This window comes from Geotrypetes seraphini, chromosome 4 (genome assembly GCF_902459505.1).
Source record: "Geotrypetes seraphini chromosome 4, aGeoSer1.1, whole genome shotgun sequence".
Taxonomy (NCBI): domain Eukaryota; kingdom Metazoa; phylum Chordata; class Amphibia; order Gymnophiona; family Dermophiidae; genus Geotrypetes; species Geotrypetes seraphini.
In genome coordinates this window covers 59574042-59602014 of record NC_047087.1, presented here as the reverse complement: position 1 = coordinate 59602014, position 27973 = coordinate 59574042, and the positions used below count along the sequence as shown (strand labels likewise).

Genomic DNA, 27973 nt, shown 5'->3' with positions numbered 1-27973 from the left:
TCAAAATACAGTGAAGTTGTGGTTCGTATTTGCACCATCAGACAGAACTCACTGCAAATGTATCAGAGTGCCATGATGATTAATACAATTTTGCAATTTCTGCAACATTTTCAGTTTAATAGATTATTGGGGTTGTACATTTTTACAGATCAAACCAAATTTCCTAAAATTTGCTCTCCATTGATTCTCAGCTTGCTGATCTGATCTATTAGGTTACTTCTGCACACTTGCCTAACTTACCTCCTCCTTTACTAACGCGTAGCAGGGGTTTTAGTGCTGGCAGCGGTGGTAACTGCTCCAATACTCATAGACTTCCTATGAGCATCGGAGCAGTTACTGCCGTTGCTAAAACCCACACTATGCATTAGTAAAGGAGGGGGTTAGCCTCTGAGCATCAAATATATTTCTTTATTAAGGCAGCCAGCTTAAGCAATGTCATTTCCACCCACTGCCATCTTCCAGTTAAAGACACTTTTATTTTACTGTCTTTTAATACTCAAGGCTTTATTTCAAATTAAAACTATTGAGTATACTATTTTTCCATGATCAGGAAAAGGAACAATAAAACTTTTTTTTCAAAATGCACTCATTTATCAATATTTAGGTAATATTCTAAAGAAGGGAATAGTATCTCAAATTGCATAGTTAAAAAATGGACCCAAAAATATAAATATCAATTCCCATTTCAGAAGGGGAATAGAGCTCTATGTCTAACAAGATATTGGAATTTAAACCTGCTACTCAGGATATTGAGGGCTCCTTTTACGAAGGCACGTTAGTGGTTTACCGCGCATAATACCGCGTGCTAAACTGCCAGATGCACTAGCCGCTACCGCCTCCTTTTAAGCAGGCGTTAGTTTTTGGTCAGCGCGGGGGTTAGCGTGTGATGAAAAGTCGCACGCGTTAATCCTGCTAGCGCGCCTTTGTAAAAGGAGTCATGAGTTTACTTCAATTTAGGAAAATGGTTAAAAATCTGTTATTTCAGAAATGTTTTTTTTATAAATGACTGAGTCAGGAAGAATGTTATTTTGTATAATATAGTTTTTGATATGATTACTGTGATTGTTTATAATATAATCATTTTTATGTGATATTGTTTTAATTATGTATGTTTTATTGTAACTCGCTCAGAATTGTTGGATATATGCAAGTAATACATTTTTAATTCAATAAATCTAGGTGTTGGAAGAGTGCTCCTACTGAGCAGCACTTCACTGGAGGGATTAAGACAGCGGTCTCAAACATGTGGCCCGCGGGTCACATGTGGCTCTCCAGGTGCTATTTTGCGACCCGCGGTCTGGACGCGACGATCAACTGTAAGCTGCGGCTGACGGCGGCTCCTGGCGCCATCCACACCAGCATTTCTCTTCCCCCTTCCTTTGTGGAGCAGCAGCGTGTCTGGCCGGCTCAGTCGATCGATCCGTTCAAAGCCGCGGGTGGAGGCTCCTTGCGCTATCCATTCGTGCATCGGAAGACTCTCTGACGTCACAACATCAGAAAGGCTTCTGACACATGTGCGGATCTCGCGAGGAGCTGCCACCCGCGGCTTTGAACGGAACGGTCGACTGGGAGCCGGCCAGACACGCTGCTGCTCCACAAGGAAGGGAACAGAAGGGGAGGAGAAAGAGAAATGCTCTGCTGCATATGAAAGGAGGACCCTAGGGAAATGCTGCTGCTGCTGCACAGGGAAAGGGAGAGGGAGGGAAGGAGGAAGATAAATGCCTCTCCTGCACAGGAAAGGGGGGAGGGAAATGCTGCTTCTGCTGCTGCTGCATAGGGAAAGGGAGGGGGAGGGAGAGGGGAAGAGAAATGCTTCTGCTGCACAGGAAAGGGGGAAGGGAAATGCTGCTTCTGTTGCTGCTGCACCCAATTGGGGAAAGAGAGGGAAGGAAGGAGAAGGAAGACAAGGGAGAGGAGAGGAACAAGAGATGCCAAGTTCATGGGAGGGAGGGAAGGAAAGGAGATATCAGACCATAGAGGGGGTGGGAGAGATGCCAGGGCATGGGGGGAGGGAAGGAGACAGATGCCAGACCAGGTGAAAGGAAGGAAGGAGGGAGGGAGAGAAAGGAAGAAAAGAGATGTCAGACCATGGAAATAGGACGGAAGAAGAGAGAGATAGGAAGGGAAGATAAGACATGGAAACGTAGATTTTGAAAAGAAAGCAGAAAAATTGAATATTAAGTTAATGTCAAAGATGGATGCAAGGTAGAAAGTGAAGACGGAGAGAAAAACAGTCAAAGGACAAGAAGGCCCTGGAAACATAGTTAAAAGCACAGAAAAATAAAGTCACCCAGCCAACAAAGGTAGGGAAAATGATTTTATTTTCAATATAGTTATTGAAATGTGTCAGTTTTGTGAAAGGAAAGATATTAAACTTTAAATGTGAGGGCTGCAGAAAAAATAGTTAATGTCTTATTAAAGAAATGACAATTTTGCATAAGGTAAAACTCTTTATAGTTTATATATCTTTCCTTTTAACTGTTAAAGGAAAGTTTTATAAACTATAAAGAGTTTTACCTCATGAAAATTGTCATTTCTTTAATAAGACATTAACTATTTTTTTTCTGCGGCCCTCCAAGTACCTACAAATCCAAAATATGGCCCCACAAAGGGTTTGAGTTTGAGACCACTGGATTAAGAGGTTATGTCCTTAATAATCCAGTGGTTGATGTGCTCCCAAAAGCAAAAATGGTAAGAGACCCCTTCAAGGAAAATGAATGCTCATGTTACCTGTAAATGTTTTGCTCTGTTAATATTTTAGATGTCCATTTTTTTTTTTTTTAAATGGATGTCTATACCACATGTAACAAGTGCACGAACATCTCTATTTCTCTCATATTTTTTAACAGGTTCCAAGTTGGCAGATCCTGTTTGAAAATACTAGCGGAACTTCAGACGTCCTGAATTTCTGAATTGAACATCCTTTCTAAAATGCTGCCGAGTACGGTATGTCTTTATCGTTAATTAAACAGAACATGAATCACAGTAAAAAAACAAGTTGTTTCTAAATTTAGGATAAAACCTGCATTTTCAAAGGTTAGGTTCAACCTTAAATTTATATAACATTAGCAAGATTAAAAATGTCTAATCTCTACCACCAATTTTTCGAGTATAATTTACACAAAAATGAATGATACAAAGATTAGTTTAAAAAGAAGTAATTATTAGCATTGGTTGCCCAGATTGTTAATTATGAGATTAGCATAAAACAGTAATTTTAAAACAAACCCTTTCCTTTTGTCTTCCCCCCTCCCATTTTTTTTCAAGCTCTGCCTCAAAGGCACCGCATCAAGAAAGAACTTCTATTATGGTTATGAAATAGTATTTAGGCTGAATAAACACTGATTATTGTTAAAGCAAAAAGTCATTTCATTCATCTTAATGGCTCATATTTCTATGTGTTTTTCTTAAATAATTTACAGTTGTCAGCCCTTAGAATACTGTAATTTATCTTGGTAATGGTAGCTATGTTTCATACATAGAATCAAAGTCATTCTAATCCTCACCTGTCACCACAAAGAATTTTTTTGTTTATCCCTATTAAACTCTCAGGAGGCAAACAAAGGGATTCTGTGAAGGTGTAACAATACGGGAAAAGGCTCAAATGCCTAACCTTAGTACAGCATTTTCAAATATAAACACCACAACTACAAAAGTGTGAAAGAGGTTTAGTTTACAAGAGCTAAATGCCTGTTTGATGTGTAAAGCCATTTTCCAGAAAAGCTGTTTAGAAATAACAAATAAATAGAAGATATGTAGACAATATTAAAACAATGCAGTTGCTGAACTTTTCTACATGATCAGAAGAAAAGGGTTAGATATCTTTAAACAATCTCAATGCAAGATGACAGGAACAGATCAACTTCAGGTGCAAACAGGTTTGAACAAACACCTTTATGAGAAAAGAATATACACGTGCCCTTTTTAATAAGGTTCAAGTGAAATGTATTCCTCTTACAGTTCCAGCCCATCAGCAAAGCACCAAAGACTGCTTTGTCAAGGGCCTACACATTGTGTAGTGTGCTTTTCCACTCCCAAGTATAAAATATGCCAAAGTTGTTAATCACACTATTTCAAAGAAAAGAAAAAGAGTGAAACAAATTTATTTATTGGGATTTATTAGCCACTTTTATGAAGAGATCCACCCAAGGTGGTGTGTAGCAGGGTACAGCTTGACATAAAACATACAATTTTGTTAAACAGTATAACAATAGTAAAACGACCAAATATAATCCTAGATACAATTAATGAGGTAAACTTGGAGATAAGAACATAAGAATAGTCATAATGGATGATCCAAGATGGCCTTGAGGGCAGGTGTGCGTTGCTGAGCTCTGCGGTGGCGTCACTGTATGGATATCTTCCCCATAGTTGAATTGTTTCTCTGGGTTTTGAATTTTTCCTGCTGCTGCCTCGGTGGTGTGCTCACTTTCAGCGGGTGGTAGTCTGCCTGTTTTTGAGCGGCGAATTGCCCCCTTGAGCGGCATATCGTTTTCCTTCATAGGGGAAGAGGAAGGGCGCTTCGACCTCCGGTGGCCGGTAGCGCGAGAAGTCTGACTCAGACGACACTGGACACTAGCTTGATGCAGCGCAAAGAGGAGACACCTCTGACTTCGGAGGGAAAGCCGAGTTCGTCCGCAGACCTTAGTTTTGATCGAGCCTCATTGAGCCCGATCCCAAGACAGGCTCCTCTTCAGCCTGGGAGCGGGTCTAGAGCGGAGGAGGAGGCGGCAATCCAGTCTGTGTATAGCAACACAGCTAGTGAGCCCCAGAAGAGCAGCGGGAGTGGAGCAGTTGGAGGGGCAATCTCCTGCTGAAGCCTGGCCATCGGTTCCCAATGCACTAGTAGGTGAGAACTTACCCTCTCCAGTACAACAGTTTGAAGAGTTAGTTAAGCCTGCAAAAGTTAGTATGGAGGATTTATGGAAAGCCATTGTAACCATGGACTCCAACCTCAAAAAAGCCTTGACCAAAGTATGTTCTGACTCTGACCGTATTACTACTCAGGTCAATGCACAAGGGATAATGTTAAAAGATAATAGTGAATCTATTAAGAATCATCAAGAACAGATTACTCAAATAAGATCTCTTGAGGTTGAGAAAATCAAAGAAAGATCTTTTATTTAAAGAAAATTGGAGTATATGGAAAATCAGCAAAGAAATAACTTATGATTGTTGAATTTTCCTAACTCTCCAATAATTTTCTCCTGTGGAAATGATGCAAAAATATTTGAAAGAAATATTAGTAATACCAGAAGAAAGTTTACCACCTATAACAAGAACTCAGTATATATCACTGGGGGTTAAGAAAAAGGTCGTTTTGAAAACGCAGGAACGCAGGAGAATAAACTGGATTAGTCAAATTTTCTTGAGAATTCATTGGAAATAATAACGGAAAGGACAACTCTAATTGTGACATTTGCCTTGGAATTTAACCGAGACTTAGGGCTCCTTTACTAAGGTGCGCTAGCATTTTTAGCTCGCACTTAAGATTAGCGCACGCAAACCACGCGCTAAAAGAAAAAATACTAATGCAAGCTCTATGGAGGCGTTAGCATTTAGCGTGCATTTAGTAAAAGGAGCCCTTAATTTTTTGTACCTATTTCAGACACATGGATGACAATTTTCTTGGCTCAGCTATTAGACTTTTTCCTGATATTTCAAAGGAAATGCAGAAAAGAAGAGAGGACTTTTTGGTTTATAGACCCAGGGCCTTAGGTGCATCTTTTATTTTGAAATTTCCTTCTAAATGCTGTATTTCACTTGAAGGGAAAAATTTTCTGTTTTTGAGCCAAAACAACCATTGGATTTTCTTATGGCTAAGGAAAAGGGGAGGGGTAGTTACTGGCTCAATGGCTGTACCATTAATCTAAACCGGCTGTTTGGGGTTAATATCCTGTTTCCTAATCTGTCCCAGTGAGATCTTGTATACTTATTATTTTTATTTTTTTTCCTTTGTTCTTGGATTCTTAAGATTATGGACTAAATAGTAAAAAAAAATTATTTTCTTTTTCTCTCTTCAGCCTTTTTGAAAGATTGTAATTGTTAGTATCCAAATCTGCATGTAGGTGTAATTACTTGTTTATGTTTATTATAATTTCATTAATTAAAAAAAAAGAATAGTCATACTGGGTCAGACCAATGGTCCATCTAGCCCATTCTCCTGTTTCCAACAATGGTCAATCCAGGTCACATTACCTGCGAATCACCATATTTGACATGTGAACATCTGGCCACAGCCACTGTTGGCTGCCATGATACTATAGTTTAGAACATGCCTCCTCTGCACTGTTCTTTTGCCGTGGTCCACCCCGTCTGAAATAACTTCCTGTTTCTGCTTACATAGAAACATAGAAATAGACGGCATATAAGGGCCACGGCCCATCCAGTCTGCCCACCTAATGACCCTCCCCTACCTGCTTGAGTGGACCACAGCAAAGGAACTTAGTCGAACCGCACTTGTTTCTCGTCAACAAAGCCATGGTCAGTGGATCCTACATGCGCCACATGGCTGAGCAGAAAGCCTTCCCTCTAACTCAGGGGAAGTCCCTCTGATGTCAGAGGGAAGGCGTCCGACTCAGCTGTGAGTAGCATACGGGTCCTCCATGCTGCATACGGCTGAGCTAGAAGCCTTCCCTCTGACGTCAGATGGACTTCCCCTGAGGTAAGAGGACTGGCTCAGCCGTGTGCAGCATGAAGGACCCACCTACCAAGGATTTGTTGAAGAGAAACAAGTGTGACTTGAGTAAGGAAGAAGAGAAAGATAACCAGAACAGAGGGAACACCCGAGGGAGGGGCACACAAACTCAGGACACAGAATGGAAGGAGGGAGGAAGAGGGGCACATTGGGACACAGGAGGGAGGAGGGACACAGAAGGAAGGGAGGGAGGGGGACATCTTCATTTATTTTTAATGTAGTTTCTACAAAGTTGTGGTCAATTGTATGAAGACAAAAAATCATATGGTCAACCGTTACATGGCCAAAAGTGGTGTCCCCGTAAACTACTTTTGTTGTAACACAGAAAGGTGGTATATCAACTCCATGACCCAATACATGACTGCTCACTCTTCTTTAACACTCTACAAGACGCTATGATTCATTAAGTGGAGCTATGAATTCATACATTAAAACTCATCATCTCGTAAATGTGTGATCTGGATTTCTTCGAACCTCAGAATGCCGGGAGGTAGCTTAACACGCACAGGCAGGCATACTCACAGATCCTTTAAATTTTTTTGTTTTTGTATATTTCAAAGTTATCAATAGCATATTAATTTAGAAAGTCATCTTATTATGTTAATACATTTTACTTATCTTTTCTGTTGCTATCGTTGGTATATTTTACAAAAATCTCCACCCCTTCTGATGCATTTCAAAAACTTTCAGGGACATGGGTATAATCCAACATAAAAACATAAGAATTGCCGTTGCTGGGTCAGACCAGTTGTCTATCGTGCCCAGCAGTCCGCTCACGCGACGGCCCTTAGGTCAAAGACCAGTGCCCTAACTGAGACTAGCCTTACCTGCGTACATTCTGGTTCAGCAGGAACTTGTCTAACTTTGTCTTGAATCCCTGGAGGGTGTTTTCCCCTATAGCAGTCTCCGGAAGAGCATTCCAGTTTTCTACCACTCTCAGGGTGAAGAAGAACTTCCTTACCTTTGTACAGAATCTATATCCCCTTTTAACTTTAGAGAGTGCCCGCTCGTTCTCTCTACCTTGGAGAGCATGAACAACCTGTCTTTATCTACTAAGTCTATTCCCTTCATTATCTTGCTACAACTGCAACAGAAATAAAGAGATACCGTCAAGACATTCCCCGAGATAAAACAAAATACAAATAATATTAAACATGCAATATTGTGCAAAGCAATCAATAGTACCTAGCTGATTTGCAGTATTACCAGGAAGGAATTCAGACCGCCGGCAAGCTTTGTTTAAAATGCCTGTGGCGTCTTCACACAGCAAGTTTAATAATTATAATTCTGATGTCACTTTCTATTTCTCTTTGCTATAGGTGCATGCTTAACGAAGAGTCCCCATACAGCACTATCCTCTAATTGATCAAGGACATCCAGTCAGCACTATCATTCAGCCCATGCGGGGATACTGTAGTAAGAGTAAAAATTCAGTGAAGTTCCTTAAGATTCAAGATTCTTTCAAAATTCCCTCCCTTCCATCCCGATTCAACTGAATCAATAACCCACCATTTCAAGTCTTGAAGGTTGTGGTTCATCAAAGTCCAATGTCTAACTAAAAGGGCTGTTTCATTGACAGTATGAACCCGAGACTTGTGTTCATTTAGCTTCAGTTTGACAGGGCGAGTAGTGCATCCTATATATAAGTTCAGACAGGGACACTGCACCATATAGATCACACAAGATGAATTACAGTCTGTAATACAGCATGCCTGATAACTTTCTCTGTCTGCGGATCTGCCCATTGTTCACCAGTCATTGTAAATTGGCACCACTGGCACCTGCCACAGCTGGTATGATACCCAGAATGTCGCTCACATCCTGTGGTTGTAATGCTTGAGTTAACAAATTCCCCAATGTTTTTTGTACTACAGTAGACAATTTATATTGTCCCCCCATTTATATATTTATTATTTATTTATAAATTTCAAATTAAATATCAAGCATTAAAACTTGTACAGAAAGAAATTAAACCCGTGTACATAATTCAATAAAGTTTTCACTTTAACAGAGTAATTAATAATAAAAATATCAATAACATAGGTTTAACTTTACTCAAGTCCTCAACTAAGATCCAAGATTTAACACTTACAACCTGTTTTACAAAGCCGCGCGGCAACAGCCCTGAAGCCCTTTAAATTTCTATGGGTTTCGGGGCTGCTAGCGCAGCTTTGTAAAACAGGCCCTTAGCGAGAAAACAAAGAAAATCTACAATAAAGAATAAAGGCTTAAAGCTGAGAGCAAAATGTATAAATCAATCTACGAGCTCATGATTTTTCTTTCTCCAAACGAGAAAGAGACAGAAACATAGTTAATTGAAAAGGTTCAAAGAACACATACTTATTTGCTTGGTGATACACAATACACTTACAGGAATGTCGCAAGTAAAAGGTTGCCCCTAAAGCTAAAGCTAATACTCCTGGCTTAAGAAGAAAAAATTCACACCTATGCTTCTGCATCTCACCTGACAAGTCAGGGAACTTTTGAATTTTATAACCAAGAAATTCTTTCTGCCTATTCTTAAAAAATAGTCTCAAAATCCAAGCTTTGTCAGGTTGAAGAGCTACCGATATTATCAATGTTGCAGGAGTTGCTATATCTTTACCTGATGTCTCAAGCAATGCTGAGACATCCATTACTTCTTGATTTGTAGCTTTTTGAGGTTGAGCTTGACTTCCTGAACGTAAATAGTAAACCTGCGAAAAAGGAGGTAAATGTTCCTCCGAAACTCTCAAAATTTCCTGCAGATATCTTTTAATCATTTCCCTAGGAGTCATAGTAGCGACCCTAGGAAAGTTAATCAATGTTAAATTGTTACCATGAGCATTATTTTCCAAACTTTCAACTTTCCTCCTAAGATTTGCATTGTCCTTAATTAATGTCTCTTGGATTTTTTGGGAAGAAAGTAAGTCTTGTTCAATGTTATGAATGCTGGTTAGAGACAGTCATATCCATTTTTAAAGTTTTCAATTCTCTTGAATGTTCAATTAATTTCCCCTCAATATACAGAAAATGGAGATTTATGGCTTTTTACCAAAATTAGCCACAAGATCCCAAAGTGCCTCTAGAGTCACTTTAATGGGCTTTTTAATAATAGTTTGTTCCTGCTTGGTGAAAAAGTGCTCACAATTTGATGATTCCTTCTGTTGCTCCTCCATCAGGGCTTGTCCCGCACCCACAGATAAAACAGCCTCTGGTCCCTTGGTTGAGCTCCCCTGTTGGAGTGCCCCCACTTCCAAGCCCTCTGTTGTTGCTACACTTGCCTCAAGAAGAGGAAACAACCCTCCCTCCGGGGTTTCCATGTTCTATGGAGAGCTGGTAATCCATGGCACTGGGGGTGGTGCTCGTGCATCGGGGCTTAAGGTTGTATCTGGCCCAAGGAAAGCAGCTACGTTCCCGCCCATGTGCGGCGCCTCCAGCGGGCTATCATCCGATGTTCCCAACACATTTTGCATCCACCGTATAAGATTACATTACATTACATTAGAGATTTCTATTCCGCCATTACCTTACGGTTCTTCGATATTGCCAGCAGGGACTCACCCAGTGCACCGCGAGGCGGCACTCCGGCCATGTCTCTTAGGCATTTCAGGTAGGAAAATTACTACCACAGAGTGTATTTCCTGGGTTACCCCACAAACTTCTCAGGCATGTTGCTCAGCATCTCAAGCCTGCGGCCATCTTGGATCCCCACCCCATTTATTTATTTTTTACTTTTGCTTCATTTATCTGTCCCAATAACAAATGGAGTATAAAAGAAGCAGATCAGATGGAAAAGTCCTTTAAAAATATTTATTAATAAATTACACTTAAAATAGACAGTAGTCTGACATGACCATGTTTCGCCCCCTTCCAGGGCTTGCATCAGAGGCTATGAGAACCACTAGGTGTATAAATGAGATGTCATCTAAGTGGTAGATTCAAACTTATGTTTAACAATCATAACAACATGCAATTCCACATTGCACTGAGTCAGAGGTTGGATTTCTGCCAGGTACTTGTGAATGGCCACTGTTTAAACAGGATACTGGGATAGATGGACTATTGGTCTGATCCAGTATGGCTATTCTTATGTTCTTAAGCTAAAGGAAAATCTTGATGGACACATAGATCTTACTATATTATTTTCAAAGTACTTTGGAGAGGGTGCCTTGGGATATCTTGAAAAAGGAAGATTGTACTTTCATTTGTACTGGTATGATCTACAGATTGCTGACAAGTGAAAGAAGAGGGCAGAGATCTGGCCAGAAATTTCCAAAATGTAGAAATAAATGAAATTAATTTAACTGTCGGATGTAAAAGGATGCATCTTCTCTGAAGTAACAGTTAAAAACAGGGGCGTTCCTGTATTCCTTTCAAGGGGATCTCCTCAAACTTACCATAATGGAGACTGTGAAGAAAGGGATGATACTGAATTACATTACATTACATTAGTGATTTCTATTCCGCCATTACCTTGCGGTTCAAGGCGGATTACATTCAAACTAAAAACAAGAATTACATTCAAAATCTGAAAGAATAGAATAAGCGATGATATAAAATTATTAAGGTAAAAAAAAAAAAAAAAAAAGTTGAGTAAAGAGTTACCAACTGGAAGTAGAAGTCTTTAGGATATAAGAATCTGATAACTGAAAATGAAGAACACATTTCTAATGTCCTGCTAAGCATCCATTTCAGCAACAGCAATTAACAGCTAATACGTTTTGATTAAACAGTCATAGTTGAGATAATATCAACTTTGATAAATGTGGAAATAATTCAAGAAGGTTCTCCCAGGGTAAAAGGATGTAGGTGATACAAAAGAGCAGGGGATCAAGCTAAAAGGTGCTATAGAAAGGACAACAAAGGGCCAACTCAATGGCTCAGTGGCAGAACTATGCATCACAATGCAGAAAATCTATGGGTTGATCCAAAAGTCAGGTCTTTTAATTCTGCATCAGTTGGGAATATTACAAATATATCATTCACAATTCTTTGGGGTTAGGGTTTGTAAATGATATTAACAACCAAAAGGGTAGCAGGAAGTAAGTCCTAGTTGGTCTATGATGCTATGAGGAAACATTGAGATAGTGATCCTTGACCCAGATGACTATGCATCTCCTGTGGATACAGGTTGGTGGGATTGTCAACTGTGTTGACCATGACCTGACTATGACACACTACCCCCACCCCCCCTTCCATGCTGGAGGTCTCTCCTTTGAACTAGCAAAGGGAGAGTGTAGGAGATGTAATGTTGGTACTATTAATGCAATAGCTGGACCACTTTAATTTTTTCTTATTACATCCATACATCTCTGGTTTTAACACAGAAGAACAGGTAAAATATCAGTCAAGACAATACTTAGCCTCTGAGTTGGGTTAAGTACAGGCATTTGGGATATTTGCTTGCTCTGAGAAACAGGATGACAGTGTTGAACAGTAAACAGAAAAATAGCTTATTCAGGAATGCTAAAACAAACAGGCCTTCTTTGAAGTCACTAACAAGCTGCTTTTCCACCTTTTTTCCTGTGATTTTCAGACTTTACCTATAATGAGCAATTACTTCAAACTACTATTCCTGTCTCTGGCTGGTACATAGCATTTCTTTCTCTTTTCTTATCTTATCTTGGTTCTATGATTTGATACTGTTTTATGTACAACACAGAATACTTTACATTTATATTGGCTTCATGCAAACTAACTCTAAGATTTAGAAGCATTTTTTATTTCTATTTTTTATTTCTTATGCTGTCCACTCTATAAATCTGGTACTGCCATTAATTAGGTCCTGCATTCCTTTCTTGTGAGCCCTCTAGAAATAATTGTATGGGCCTAGATGCTACTACTTATGGGTTCAAATCATTCTAGTTTTTCTCCTTGATAAGAAGTTACATAATATGAGATCATGTACAGAGTAAGGGGACACCTGGACCATAAAGAGATGCAAAAGCCAAAATAAGGTGCGCTAGCAGTTTTAGCGCATGCTTAGCATGCGCTACAATACCGCATGCGCTAAACGCTAACGCCTCCATAGAGCTTGCATTAGTATTTTTCATTTAGCGCATGGTTAGCATGTGCTAACAACGCTAGCACATCTTAGTAAAAGGAGCTCATAGTCTTCTAATTAATATTTCGGCAGCAACATGTGAGTAATATTTTCTTTTACTGCTGTCTTGACTATATATTTCCTTGTCAATGATTTTCCATCATCCAATTAAAAAAGGCTAAGGTATATCTTGTTGTTTCTAAAACATATGATGTACCCCGGCTGGGAAAGAAACTTAAAGGAGACATGAAAGAAAGAGAAATAATTAAAGAAAGTTTATGGCTTGACCCTGAGGTCATCAGAGCTAATGAATATGCACATTCCAATGTAGCCAATGTTACAGGAATATCTATAAACTAGTCTTTAAGCCCGTTAAATTAACAGGTGATAGAATAGATGTGTCTGTCTGTGTGTCTTTCTGTCTCTTTCTCTCTCTCCTTGGCTGCTTTGTCTCTCTGTCTTTCAGTCTCTCTCTATCTTTAGCTGCTGTCTGTGTGTCTGTCTCTCTGTCTCTTTCTCTCTCTCTCTTTTTGGCTGCCGTCTGTGTGTCTTTCTGTCTCTTTCTCTCTCTCTCCTTGTCCTTCTGTCCTTCTGTCTCTTTCCCTCCTTCCTGTTCCCCACCTGCGCCCTGTTCCCCTTCCTTTGGCTGCCCCCCACCCCCAGCTCAGGCATCCCACCCCCTCTGCGGCAGCGCCACCAGCTTCCAACAAATCCTCATCCTCGACCCGCCCAACAAACTGATGTCAGCTCAGAAGGTGCGCACGAGCCGCACACGCTCCCAACGTACGCACACACGGAACGCGCATGTGTTGCACTTTCCAACATTTTTCTGCCGGCCACGGAGCTACAGACGCACGGAGCCATGAAGATTGAAGTGCGCATGCGCGCTAAGGGTATTATTATATAGGATACTAACCTCTAAGTTAAGTTCAGTGTACACTGTCCTGACAGTAAGTATCAGTACAGATTCCCATGGTCTTTCTTCCTGTGTTGTGTGAGTGTGGTTGCATGGTTTTAGTAATGATTTATGTTTTAGGAATAGGGCTATAAGAATATTGTTACTATTTACTCACTATATAATCCTTTTTGTTCTATAAGTGTGTGTATTATGTATCCTTGGTGTGAGAATTGTAGCTATAAGATTTTTTGCTTACAATTGCTTTAGTATATAACCATTTTTTTCCCTCTTCTATGAGTGTAAGAGAATATAAGAAGAAAAAGAGATAAAAAGAGAAGAAAATTATATATGTGCACATATGTGGTATGTGTGTTCTTTAGGTATTGTGGGTGTTTGAGATAGATGGGATACAGACAGACCTTGGGGCCCCATTGTGCCCCTGGGGAGCCTGTCTGGGATCTGCTTTTTTTGTACTAGATCCCTAGTTTGTATAAAGTTAGGATACAACCTTGTATAGTAAACTTGTTCTGTAATTATGTCAAATTATAATCTGTCAACTGTATAATATGCATGTTTAACCTGAGCTCTTTCAGGACAAAAGGATAGAATATGAATTAAATAAATAAATAGATGCATGGAATAGTCTCCTAGTAGAGGTGATGGACATAAAGGCTGTGTCTGAATTCAAGAAAGCAAAGGACAAGCACGTGAGATCTCTTAGGGAGAGGAGATAGTGAATGCTGCTATCATGTTTCTGTTATGTTTGGAGGCTCTGAATGGAGTCTAGACAAATGGGTCTAGTCAAAGCAGAGTCACTGCAATCAACAGGACATTTGTTATGTTATGTGCAATTTTATATCCTGCTGAATCCTCTCAAAATGGAGTTCTAGGTGGGTTTCAAGCAGCATATCGCTAAATAGAAATAAACATTAGTGCTGCCTGATGCAGGAAAAAAAAATTTCATTCAATTGGATTCAGCCTACTGAATTGGTTTTTCGATTCAATTCGATTTCCCTGCCCAATTGGGGTTTTTTCAAACATCCTGGTGGGTTTATTTTATATCCTCTTCACCCCTTTTATAACCTCTTCACCCCCTTTGCCCTCTCCTAACCACACTGGCGCTGTGGTGTAACAAAATAAACAAAAGAGAACCATGACTAGCATATTTATTTATTTATTCAATTTTCTATACCATTCTCCTAGGAGAACTCATACAGTTTACATGAGTTTATTCAGGTACTCAAGCATTTTTCCCTATCTGTCCCAGTGGGTTCACAATCTATCTAATGTACCTGGGGCAAAGAGGGGATTAAGTGACTTGCCCACAAGGAGCAGCATGGGTTTGAACCCACAACCCCAGGGTGCTGAGGCTGTAGCTTTAACCAATGCATCACACTCTTCCCATAAAGCTACAGTCGGTTATAATCTATTCAGGTAAAGGAAGGAGTGGCACTGTATGTTAAAATATCATATTAAAGCAATAGAGTTATGTTATAAAGAGGTGACATTGTGGAATAATCTAGAAAAAGAGAATGGAACATCCACTCACATAGTTGGTCAGAGTCATTATGGGCTATTAGCAGTTCAGTCCAACAGAAAAGACACCATACGTGGTAGGATGATGGTGTCAGTTCATTTGGATTAGCGTCAAACTGATTCATCATTTGGCAATCTGATGATAGGATTATTGAATAGTCGTTCTATGAGAAACATGATGTTAATTCATGATATGGTTAGAGATAATAATCTTGACATTTGGGGTATTACAGAATCTTGGCTGGAAGATTAAGATATTCCATTGGTGAAACAGAGTTTTCCACAAGGATTTGAATGGGGATGAGCATAACAAGAGTTGAGAAGAAGGGGTGGGGTGTCATTATTGTTTCATGAAACTTTAGCTTTTCAGCAGATGTATCAAAGAAAAATTGATGCAGAGATGAAGTGGGAAACTACAGACCGGTAAGCCTCACTTCGGTTTTTGGAAAAATAATGGAAGCATTGCTGAAAGAAAGGATAGTGAAATTCCTAGAATGTAATGGGTTACAGGATCTGAGACAACATGGTTTTACTAAAGGTAAATCATGCCAAACAAATCTGATTGTATTTTTTGATTGGGTCACCAGAGAATTGGATCAAGGGCATATACTAGATGTAATTTACTTAGATTTCAGCAAAGTCTTTGATACAGTTCTTCATAGAAGGCTCTAGAAACAAACTTGACGGGCTGAAGTGAGGACCTAAAGTGGTTAACTGGATTAGAAACTAGTTGACGGAGAGACACCAGAGGGTGGTGGTTAATGGAATTCGCTTGGAGGAAGGAAAGGTGAATAGTGGAGTCCCTCAAGGATCGGTGCTGGGGCAGATCCTGTTCAATATGTTTGTGAGCAACATTGCCGAAGGGTTAGAAGGAAAGGTTGCCTTTTTGCGGATGATACCAAGATTTGTAACAGAGTACATACCAAGGAGGGACTGAAAAAAATAAAAAAGGATCTGCAAAAGTTAGAGGAATGGTCTAATATCTGGCAACCTAAATTCAATGCAAATAAGTGCTGAGTAATGCATTTGGGGATTATAAATCGGAAGGAGTTGTATGTGCTGGGAGGCGAGAGGCTAATATGCACGGATAGGGAGAGGGACCTTGGGGTGATAGTGTTTGAAGATCTAAAGGCAAAGAAACAGTGTGACAAGGCAATAGCTATTGCCAGAAGGATGCTAGGCTTTATAGAGATAGGCGTAACCAGTAGAAAAAAAGAAGGTGTTGAAGCCCCTGTACAGATCATTGGTGAGGCCCCACTTGTGTTCAATTTTGGAGACTGTATATGTCAAAGGACATAAGAACACTTGAAGTGGTCCAGAGGAAGTTGACGAAAATGGCAGGAGGTTTGCGCCAGAAGACGTATGAGGAGAGACCGGAAGACATGAATATGTATACCCTAGAGGAAAGGAGGGACAGAGGAGATATGATTCAGACGTTCAAATACTTGAAAGGTATTAACGTAGAACAAAATATTTTCCACAGAAAGGAAAATGGTAAAAACCAGAGGGCATAATTTGAGATTGAGAGGTGGTAGACTAAAGAGTATTGTTAGGAAATTCTTCTTTACGGGGAAGGTGGTTGATGCATGGAATGCGCTCCCAAGGGAGGTGGTGGAGAGGAAAATGATGGGATGAACACAAAGAATCTCTAATCAGAAAATAATGTGTATATATTGAAGGAACTAAGGCCAGCTGGGCAGACTTGCATGATATGTGTCCCATATATGGACATTCAGTTGAGGACGGGCTGGGGAGGGCTTCAATGGCTGGGATGGTTTAGATGGGCTGGAGTGAGCTTTGATGGAGACTCCAGTAGATAGAACCTAAGCACATTACCGGGCAGAGCTAATAATAATAATAATAACAATTTATATACCGCAGGACCGTGAAGTTCTATGCGGTTTACAATGATTAAAGATGTTACAGATTGAGTGGAATAAACAAAGTACAGACTTAGTGATTAACAGTTCTAGAGATCGTTTGTTGAGGACTAAGATTGTATAGGTTGGTTTTCTAAGTATTTCAGGAACAGATGTGTTTTTAGGCGTTTCCTGAATTCCCTATAAATAGTTTTGTGGATTTTGCAATTTTATAATTTCTATTTTAATTTAATGTGCCATGAAAAACATTTGCTTCATTTAATGTGCTGGAGCTAAAAAAGTTTGAGAGACACTGGTTTAGAGAATTGCGACCATGTCGAAAGTAGGCGCCAGAAATGTAAGCCTGGGTTTTACAGGTCTATATTTACAGTGCCTACTTTTGATGAGAATTGCATCCATAGAGGCACCTACTGGTGCCTACATCCACTTCCAACAAATGTAAGCACTTTACCCATAGTGCTGCTTGATGTGAGAAAAGATGTTGGTGATGACTTTTAAATTTACAACCTCTAACCAGCGGAGAAACAAAGTTTGGGTGTGAACTTCGCTTATGTCTGTTGGTTGTGATATATTTAGGGGCTAAGCCATAAAGTACCTTGAAGCAAAAACAACCAAACTTGAATTTCACACGTGCCTCCATCGGCAGCCAGTGTAGAAGTCGATAGGAAAGTGTTACGTGATCAAACTTCTTCAGTCCACAAAGTAGTCTAACCGCTGCATTTTGTACCAGTTGCAATCACCACATATTATTCTGGGGGAGTGCCAAGCAGGCGATGTTACAATAATCGAGTTGACTCAGTATAAGAGATTGTACCAGAATTCGAAATGATGAGACATCGAAGTAAGCTCTGATGGACCAAAGCTTCCAGAGGGTGAGAAAGATTTTTCTAATCAAGGAGTCTACCTGGTCTTTCATGGTCAGGCTCTGGTCTAGTGTTACTACTAATATCTTCATAGTGGATTGAATGGGATAACTAAGATTATTGATGCACATTGATGCTTTAGTGTCAAGTGGGTGTGGCGATGCATGAAAAATTTTGTTCTGGGTTTCTGGCCCAGAAATATCTAAGAAAAAAAGACCATTTAAATTAAATGATTAATTTATAGAGCACGTACGGTCGGAGCAGACTGGATGAATCACTTGGGTCTTTATCTTCTGTCATTTACTATGTTACTATGATTATCGGCACTTGCCGAGTTAGACAGGTTTTTGGATGTTTTAAAGTTTTGATTATGCCCCTCTAAGGTTATGAAACCTTACCAAGTTCTTTGTACAGTGCTGCCAACATAAGCACATGGAGGCAAGTTCACGAACTTAATTGTCAGATCTCTTATAGTTTGAAAAAATACAGACAATAATACCTCTTTGTATATATATTTATAAAACTATATATCATAAATGTGCTTGCCCAATGCCAAGTATATACTGCATATATACATATGTACACACATACACTTAAATAGAGGGCTGCATTCTCTAAATAGTGTTGTTAAAGATGGCTGCTTCCAAAAGAACAGTGTCTCTCAAACTGTGTTGTGGTGTGCCCCAAAGATATTCCGAGTGTGCCACGAGAGATTCCACAATTTTACTTTATTTTTTAAAATTTCCTTCATCAGTATACACTAGAATAGATAACATGTACATCACATAAGCAAGAGTCTGTCAATGTTATGTACATGACAATAAAACCGCCCAGACAAGCATCATTCTTTGATGTGATTGGTCCTTGAAAGTTAAAGACAAATAATTTTAGTTTTTTTTTATGCAGTAGTTATCCTAACTTGAGCAAACACAACAATCAAGACTTTGTTACCATTTGGATCTTCTTATCTTTGTGAACTTGGATTTTCAGCTCTGATAGAAATTAAATCGAAAAAAAGAGAACAACTGCAGATGCTGGATAATGAAATGCATGTTTGCTTGTTGATTTATCGAGCAGCATTTTGAGTTAATTCGCATTCAAAAAGAAGCCCATCTATTGCATTGATTAATAATTCTATTCTATCTACTTTAGTTGCACCATTGTTACAATTACCATACCTAGCTTAAAGAACTTTAAATAAATAATGCTCAAATTTAATGTTTTGTGGATTTTGCAATTTTATAATTTCTATTTTAATTTAATGTGCCATGAAAAACATTTGCTTCATTTAAAGTGCCGGAACTAAAAAAGTTTGAGAGACGCTGGTTTAGAGAATTGCGACCATGTCGAAAGTAGGCGCCAGAAATGTAAGCCTGGGTTTTACAGGTCTATATTTACAGTGCCTACTTTCGATGAGAATTGCATCCATAGAGGCACCTACTGGTGCCTACATCCACTTCCAACATAAACCACGCCTATTTTAGACATAGGCATCAGTAGGTGTCTCTGTGGAAGAAAGTTGGACGCCGTTGTTTATAGGTGATTGCAAGCACCTAATTTTTTTTAAAATACATGTACGGTATATTTAATTGGTTTTAAACAACAGTCAATTACCATGCCGTTTATCACCAATTAAAACAATTAAGTTAGGCGGCAATAGGATGCTTACCGCCGCCTAACTTACAGCACACTATAAAGAATTTCAGCCAGAATGTGCTTGCCCAATCTTATATATATATATACACACACACACACACACACATATAGGCCCATATTCTGCAAAGTGGATCCCGATTTTAGGCAGCTGTAGGCATCCTACAGCTGTCTAATCAGCCAATCGGGACACACGTTTAAAAAAAAAAAAAAAAATGCTCCCCAGGCAGGCCGCCTATATTGAAGGCACCTCTGCGAGCCTAGGGAGGCCCGCAAGGCCGCAAAAGGTCGCTTAATCGCCTAAGGCTAGGCGGTAGCCTTAGGCAAACCTAGGCAGCCCTACGCATCTTCCTAGTAGAGCGGGAGACGCTTACAATATACTGGCCTACATTGTAAGTATAGCAGTCACGGCTGCCTGTCCCCCCCTCCCTCTGATGATCGCTGGCAGAAGGGAAAGCCACCCACCCGCACGATCGCTGGCAGGAGGGTGCCCAACCCCTCCTGCTGGAGGAGGCCCCCCCTCCAGACTCCCCCCCGTGCTAACACCCCCCACCTGGGCTAATCAGGCCTTAGGCTTACTGGGGATGGGCCGGAAAGGGGCGGACCCGCCTCATTTCGAAGAGGCAGGCCTGCTGGCTGGCCGGTAGCAAAACCCGTCTGTCTGGCCAACGGTTAACGGTGGTCCACAGGGGGGATGTTAGCACGGGGGGGTCCGGAGGGGGGCATCCTCCAGAAGGAGGGGTTGGGCACCCTCCTGCCGGCGATCGGGAGGTATCGGGGGGCACCCTCCTGCTGGTGTTGGGCATCCTCCTGCTGGTGATCGTCGGAGGGGGGGGACAGGCAGACACAGCCGCTATACATATCGCAGCAGGGAGATCCCTTGCTGCGATAAGTATAGTAGCCGCGTCTACTCTAACCCAATTCTGTAACCAGCGTCTGTAACATGGACTTCAGTTAAAGAATTGAGGTTAGTGTATGCCCGATTCTGCATAGGATGCCCCTCCCGGGCATCCTATACAGAATCCAGGCCATAATGTATATAAGATGTAATACATCAAGACAGACTGAGCACATTTAAAATACATATAGGATATATTTACTCATCAGCTGAGTTCCCTGCTTTCGCACAGTAGCTACTATACCTTCTAAATTTTAAAAATTGTCATTCTTCATATTTTAAGTATCCCCATAGGTTACAATTTGATAACTTAAATGTCACAGTATGTTTAATAAACTACATTAATTGCTGGTTATTGCCTGCCTTTATATATGTTGTTCAGCATTTATGCCTTGTTAGCTAGAAAAGGTCAGAATAACATGTATCTAGAGACACAGATCTCGAGGGCAACAGGCAACAAACAGCCCAATCTGTCATTTTTAGCACTTGAGAAATAGCTGTTGACCTTTTACAGAAAAATTCCTTTCTATGTTTTTTATGTTACTGAAAATGCAAGAAAACTCAATCCAGCTTATTTTATATAACCACAAGGATTTATGTCAAGTGTATCAAAATACAGAACTAATTAATTCCATAAGATTTCCAACACCATCTTGTGACATTGAAAATTATCAGAATTGTCTGGAGAACAGATTATTTTTAGATAAGAATAGCTGCTTTAGAATCTATATATTGAGTATAAGTATGTCTTTTCCAAGTATAAATGTGTTTGGTTTTAGGGAAAATGTCTTGCTTTCTTCTAAGCTGTAATTTGGACATTTAAGTGCACTAGCAAGCAGTATTCTTTAAGGTATAAAGTCCTTCCTTGGTCAGCTATTCTGTAAATGGAAGAGACTACTAATTTTGCGATCTAAGTTCAGGAAAACTGCAAGGCTCACACTAGCCATGTTTCCTAAATATCGTATCGAACAGGCTATACTCTTCTTTCTGTCAGGAAGGAACAATCAAGATGATTGTTCGTGGCTCTTTTTCTTCATTTGGACGGAGTACATGAATGAGAGAGAGAGGAAGTAATGCATTATCAATTTTTTATGAATATACCTTCACCTCCACCAGGAATTTTATGCCAGCTGTGCTGTACTGGGTGAGGCACTCTTTATTTTCATAAAACAATTTATCAAGAGGCTCTCAGAAACCTCTTCAATTACATTATTGCATAAGTGTTGGTTTGCATAAGTGTTTTGAAGTACAGTACTGCGCTTGTCTACTGTGTTTCCCCGAAAATAAGACCGGGTCTTATATTAATTTTGGCTCCAAACAATGCATTAGGGCTTATTTTCGGGGGATATCTTATTTTTTATTCATGTACAATAATGATCTCTCTTCCTCTCCTCCACCCCAATTCTCCCTCTTTCTTATCTCCCTCCCCCCCACCCATGTGCTGCATCTTTCTATCCCTCCCTCCCTCTGTGCAGACCCCCACTGACCCTCCCATTATGAGACTGACCTACTGTACTTCCGAGGCCTCCAAGAACAGCAGCGGTGGCAGTGCTCTGAATGGGCTGCTTCAGGGTCTTTCCCACTGGGGCCTTCCCTCTGCCGCATTACTGATGATGTCATTAGTGACGCGGCAGAGGGAAGGCCCTGGTGGGGAAGGCCATAAAATAGCTTTTTCAGACCTTTACTGCTTTAGGAGGCCTCGGAGCAGAGGTATGTTAGGTCTCACTGAGGTGGGGGTTGCTGAATTGACAAATCCAATTTTTTTCGGTGAATCGAGCAGCACTAGTGTCAGGGATGGAGTTGGGGAGTGTTGGGGACATTCGTGGGGGGAGGCTTCGGGGCACAATCTTAACTAGGGCTTATTTTTGGGTATGGCTTATATTAGGAACATCTTTAAAAATCATGCTAGAGCTTATTTTCGGGATAGGTCTTGTTTTCGGGGAAACAGGGTAGTAGCGCTTTAAAAATGATGATTAGTAGTAGTAAACAGCACATTTGCAGTGATGACAGGTAGTTGCTATAAAAAAAAAAGAGAGCATAATCTCAGGGAGGAAGGTAGATTCAGAGATCTCAGTCACCTATGGATATAATCAGGTTTCCCTCCATGTTTGTGGGTTTGGCATTCAAGACTTTAATTATTCACAGTTTTCATCCCATTGACTCAGACTCATACTTAGAGCAGCACACATCACAGGCAGTAATTATTACGGAGATTTATTCTGTTTAACTACTACTGCTACTCCTCCCTATTTCATTACATTTATTGCATTAACCATCAAGTGAATACATATTGGAGCACATTGTCTCCTTATATATTCAGACTCCTGAGACAGGCCTGTTTGGGGCTAAAACATGATTGTGTTGAGTCATTTCAATTTAATAAATGAGATTGAACAACGGTCACCTTTGTTGTTTCTTTCTGCTTTCACGTCCTGTGAAGCTGGTATCTCCTGTGCTTTCTGCGTCTCAATCATATATAATGAAAATTATAAAGAAACCTACCTCACAATTAACTAAAATATATAATATGTACCCCACAAATACTAAAACCAACATAACAAATCAGAACAAATCTTACTACCTCAACAATTAGAAATTAAAATAAATAAATAAAAATTAAAGTAAATAGAATAAAATAAATCCTGCTTTATATTTCATTTCCATATTCACTGTCTTTCAATTCAGCTTCTCTCCATATTTCAGTTCCTCCTGCTAGCTCTGGCATGTAGCACAGCCAGTGACGGATCCTCTTTTCCTGGGACTTTGTCCAACATGCAGGCTTTGGATTGGATACCTCCCGGAGCCTCCCAGCCAAGGGGCCTGTCCAATGCTGGGATCTGGTGCTGAGGGCTCCAAGGCTGAGTCGTGGTCCTGCCAAAAAGTGAGGGATCTTTAATGGCCGTGTTGCATTGTTTTCTCCTCCCTTTTCTGCACTGGCATGGCGGTCGATTGCCTTTTCCGGAGGCCACGGTACCTCCAACCCAGTGCTGACCCCTGGGAGCAAAGAAACTATGTGTCAGCTGTCGGGGAGAGCAGTAGAGACAGAGCTTGAATAAAACACGAAGCAAAGATGGTACAAAGTTGTTTTGGAGCCCCAACATCCACAGATGGTAACATCCATGATAGCAGGTAGGAAAGTAGGGCCTTGGTAGCAGTAAGGCCTCTTAACTGTTAAACAGTTTACGGTCGACTTCCAAGGTTCCATACTGTCAGTGAAATATCAGTTTCAGTCCTTAAATTAAATTTCAACCAAGGAAAATCTTCAAAGTAATGCTAATAAACAAACATTAAATAATAAGACAAAGGAATACAATTATACTAATTAAAAGTAAAACTTAAAAACAGTAGAAGGGGTACTTTAACCCACGTCCTATACAGATGCCATGTTGAAAAATAAAAATATATATACAAGTCCCATACCCTTTACCTTTATCTCTTCTTTAGGCAGAAGAGCCTAGCTGCTTTAGCCTTTCCTCATAGGGAAGCCATCCCATTTATTTGATCATTTTCATTGCCCTTCTCTGTACCATTTCTAATTGTACTATGGGCTCCTTATGCTGTGCTAGCGGTTTTAGCACGCGCGCTAGACGCTAATGCCAGCATTGAGCTGGCATTAGTTCTAGCCGTGTAGTGCAGGGTTAGAACGCGCTAAAAATGCTAGTGCAGCTTAGTAAAAGAGGGGGTATATTTGAGATGCAGCAACCAGAATTGCACACAGTATTTGAGGTGCGGATGCACCATGAAGTAATACAAGGGCATTACAACATTCTCATCTTTGTTTTCTTTGTTTTTTTTATTTGAATATAACAACTTATAATACATAAAGTATTCTAAAGCGATAGGAGTCCACATCAAGGGAAATAAATAAAGCATTCTTAAACATTATTTAACCAAAAGACAAAATAAAGTCTGTAAATATTTTATTTTAAGTTTTATGACCATCCGTCTCTCTATCTAACAGGAATCTTTCCAACTGATCAGGTTCAAAAAAGGCATATGAAATATTTAAATAAGTAATCATACATTTGGCAGGAAATTTTAGAAAAAATGTTGCTCCAAATGATAAAACTTGAGATTTGTATTGAAGAAATTGTTTCCGTCTATATTGGGTAGCTCTACAAACATCCGGAAACATTTGCAATTTCTGCCCGCAAAACAGGAAATCTTTTTTTAAGAAATAATTTTTCAAAACAACACTTTTACAAGTCTCGGAGGCGAAGGTCACCAAGAGGGTGTCTCGTTCAGAAATATCATCCTGAGTTGTTTCAAGAAATAAAGTTAAATTTTCCAATGGATTTTTATTTGGATTAGATCCATCATATAAATCTTCCCTCTTGGTTAACCAATCCCCTCACTGGGAGATAGAAACATCTATTCAACACAATAGTTTCAGCACTGCTCAATTCTAGAACCTCTTTAAAATCATTTCTAAGTAGTATCTCTGGCGAGAGCAGTGAACATTTTGCAAAGCTTAATATTCTCAGATTAGAAGCTCTCATATGGTTTTCCATAATTTCACATTGTCTATGCAACCAAAGACTATCTTTAATTGCTGAGGCACTACTAGTTTGTTGTAGCAACCACATCTGAGATTCTGATTTTTTAACTGCTCCTTCTAACTGATTAATTTTCTGCAGGAAAGGAAGGAGGCTTTTCTGCCTGGGAGAAAGGAGAGACCCGGCGGCTTTGCTGAACTTTTTCAACTTCTGTCAGCTGTTCCCGAGTTCCCCGCGCTGATATCAGGGCACGTGGCTATACCGGAGTTTAAATCTTGCTGCTTCCTGCGGCTGTTGGAAAGGAAGGAGGCTTTTCTGCCTTGGAGAGAGGAGAGACCTAGTGGCTTTGCTGAACTTTTTCAACTTCTGTCAGCTATTCCCAAGTTCCCCGCACTGATATCAGGGGGCGGGGCTATACCAGAGTTTAAATCTTACCATTTCCTGCGACTGTTGGAAAGGAAGGAGGCTTTTCTGCCTGGGAGAGAGGAGAGACCGGGCAGCTTTGCTTAACTTTTTCAACTTCTGTCAGCTATTCCCGAGTTCTCTGCGCTGACATCAGGGGGCGGGGCCAAACCAGAGTTTAAATCTTGCTGCTTTCTGCAGCACGCCCATAGGGTATGGAGTCTCGGTGGAGTTCCATTGGATAGAAGATACAGTTTGGAATTTTTTGCTTTTTATGTGGTCTTGTTGTAAGTATGGGGAAGTGTAAGGTGAAGCCTAAATTGATACTAACTAGTACTCCAACTCTTCCAGGCCCTATTGAAAGACATCTGGTTTTGGCTCCTAAACCTATTCCTTCCTCTCCTATTGCAGGAAATGCATTGGTTGCCTCATTAAGCTCTGGGGAAAGAATTTCCCTGGATCCACCCATCTCTTGTTTCTCTCCAGAAGAGACTTGTTCTAATGGTAGTCCCTTTACAGAAGAGAACATAGCTTCAGATCTACTGTTACAACAACCACAGTTAGAATCCCCATTAGAGTACAATAAAATTCAACCAGTTGAGTTTCCTATTGGAAGTTTAACTAATGAAATTCCCCATGATATAACTTTAAGAGATATATGGTCTGTGGCTAAGAGGTCTGAAGCTTTATTACACCAGCTCAATGGGCTATGCAAGGGCTGGTGCAAATTTGGTCCTGATAACCCCTTGAAGCAGCTGTGAGGCAAAAAATCTGGACCATCATCAGATTGAAGGGCCGCCTTTGAAGCAGCTGTGAGGCAAAACACTGGGCCATTGTCAGATTGAAGGGCCGCCTCTGAAGCAGCTGTGAGGCTTTTTTTCCTCCAAGTTTACATTATATGTGAATATCATAATTGAGTTCTTCACTTAAATACCACAACTGAGTTCAGCTTCTAATTGAATGTATTGAACCCCACTATTTAACCTTCTCTATTGAGAATATTGACCATTTCAACCTACTCTCTGTTTTCTGTCTTTCAACCAACTATTAATCCATAATATGACATTATATCCTATCCCATGACTTTATAATTTCCTCAGAAGTCTTTCACGAAGTACTTTGTCCAATGCGTTTTGAAAATCTAGATACACGATGATGCTCATTTTCAAAGCACTTAAGATACACAAAGTACCATAGATTTCTGTGGTACTTTGTGTGCCTAAGTGCTTTGAAAATGAGCCTCAATATCTAAACTAAACTAAACCTTAAGTTTATATACCACATCCTCTCCATAATTATAGAGCTCAGCACGGTTTACAAGACTTTAATAAAGGAAGGAGTAGCATAGATGGGTTGGATGTTGAGTCCAGGGGGGAAGAGAACATTACAATTTAGTAAAGAGCCTAGTTTTCAGGTGCTTATGTAATAATTGGAAGGAGCCCAGAATCCGTAGTGGGGTGGTAAGATTATTCCAGAGCTCTGTGATTCTGAAAAAGAGAGATTTGCCCAATTTTCCCGCATACAGGATATCTTTTAGCAAGGGGAAGGATAGTTTAAGTTTTTGGGTAGGCCTGGTGGTGTCAGGGCTTGAGGAGTTTCAAGAAAGCGGGATTAGTGGAGGGAGGATGCCATGTAAGATCTTAAAAGCTAGGCAGGCGCATTTGAAATGAACTCTGGAAATTATTGGGAGACAGTGAAGTTAGGGCACAAGTGGGGAAACATGATCGAATTTGCGTTTTGCGGAGATCAGCTTGGCCGCAGTGTTCTGAATTAGCTGAAGTCTTTGAAGACTTTTTTTTTAGCTAGACTTAGATAGATGGAATTGCAATAGTCTAGTCTGGAGAGGATGATAGATTGAACAAGGACGGCAAAATGTTGTTGGCAGAAGCAGGATCTCACTTTCCTCAACATGTGGAGGCTAAAGAAGCATGATTTTACCAGGGAGTTGAGGTGGTCTTTGAAGGAAAGAGAAGAGTCAATAATATCAACCAGCTCACCTACCTTTATCCACATGTTTATTTACACCAATTGAGGGGTACAAGAAACAATATGGTATGGTATGGTATGGTATAGTATGGTAAATGTAGTATATTGGTGAGGCAAGATTTCCCTTGAATAAATCCATGTTGGCTTTGTTTCATTAATCCATGTCTTTGTTTTTTTGAATCAAAGCTTTATTGAAGTGACCTAGTGACATGACACGGTCCATGTTTCGGCTATGCGGAGCCTTCTTCAAGGGTCTTGTGGTCAATCAGATTCAACAGTCCTGAGCAACAGCCACCTGACATTTTCTCAAAACTGGATAGTTATTCACTCAATCTCACCTTTCAAGGACTGATGAGTTTGATTGACCAAATGATCCCTGAAGGAGGCTCTGCATAGCCGAAACACGGACCATGTCGGGTCACTGGGTCACTTCAATAAAGCTTTGATTTAAAAGAACAAAGACTTTTTTCAAGACAACAATGGCATGAGTGTATGCACCTAAATGCCAATACATAATGCCAATTTTTGCTAGTATTCAAACAACAGAGTTCAATTACAAATGCATTTTATTGTATTTTACTCTATCTGGTATTTATCATATGTCATTACAAAGAATGTTAAGAAACATATTTATTAAAG

At 40.1% G+C, this 27973-nt stretch overlaps 1 protein-coding gene across 7 annotated transcripts in view; it reads right to left on the bottom strand.

Moving 5' to 3' along the window:
* The window catches only part of FTO (FTO alpha-ketoglutarate dependent dioxygenase), a 658378-nt gene that overhangs the window by 394830 nt on the left and 235575 nt on the right, over positions 1 to 27973 (bottom strand). The window contains exon 7 of one of the 7 annotated variants that reach the window (XM_033943302.1): positions 22199 to 23444. The exons of the other annotated variants lie outside the window; for them this stretch is intronic. Within the exon in view, the coding sequence (XP_033799193.1) occupies positions 23343 to 23444 (102 nt within the window). The 3' untranslated portion in view covers positions 22199 to 23342. Of the gene's footprint in view, positions 1 to 22198; positions 23445 to 27973 lie in introns of those variants that run through there. 7 annotated transcript variants of the gene reach the window in all.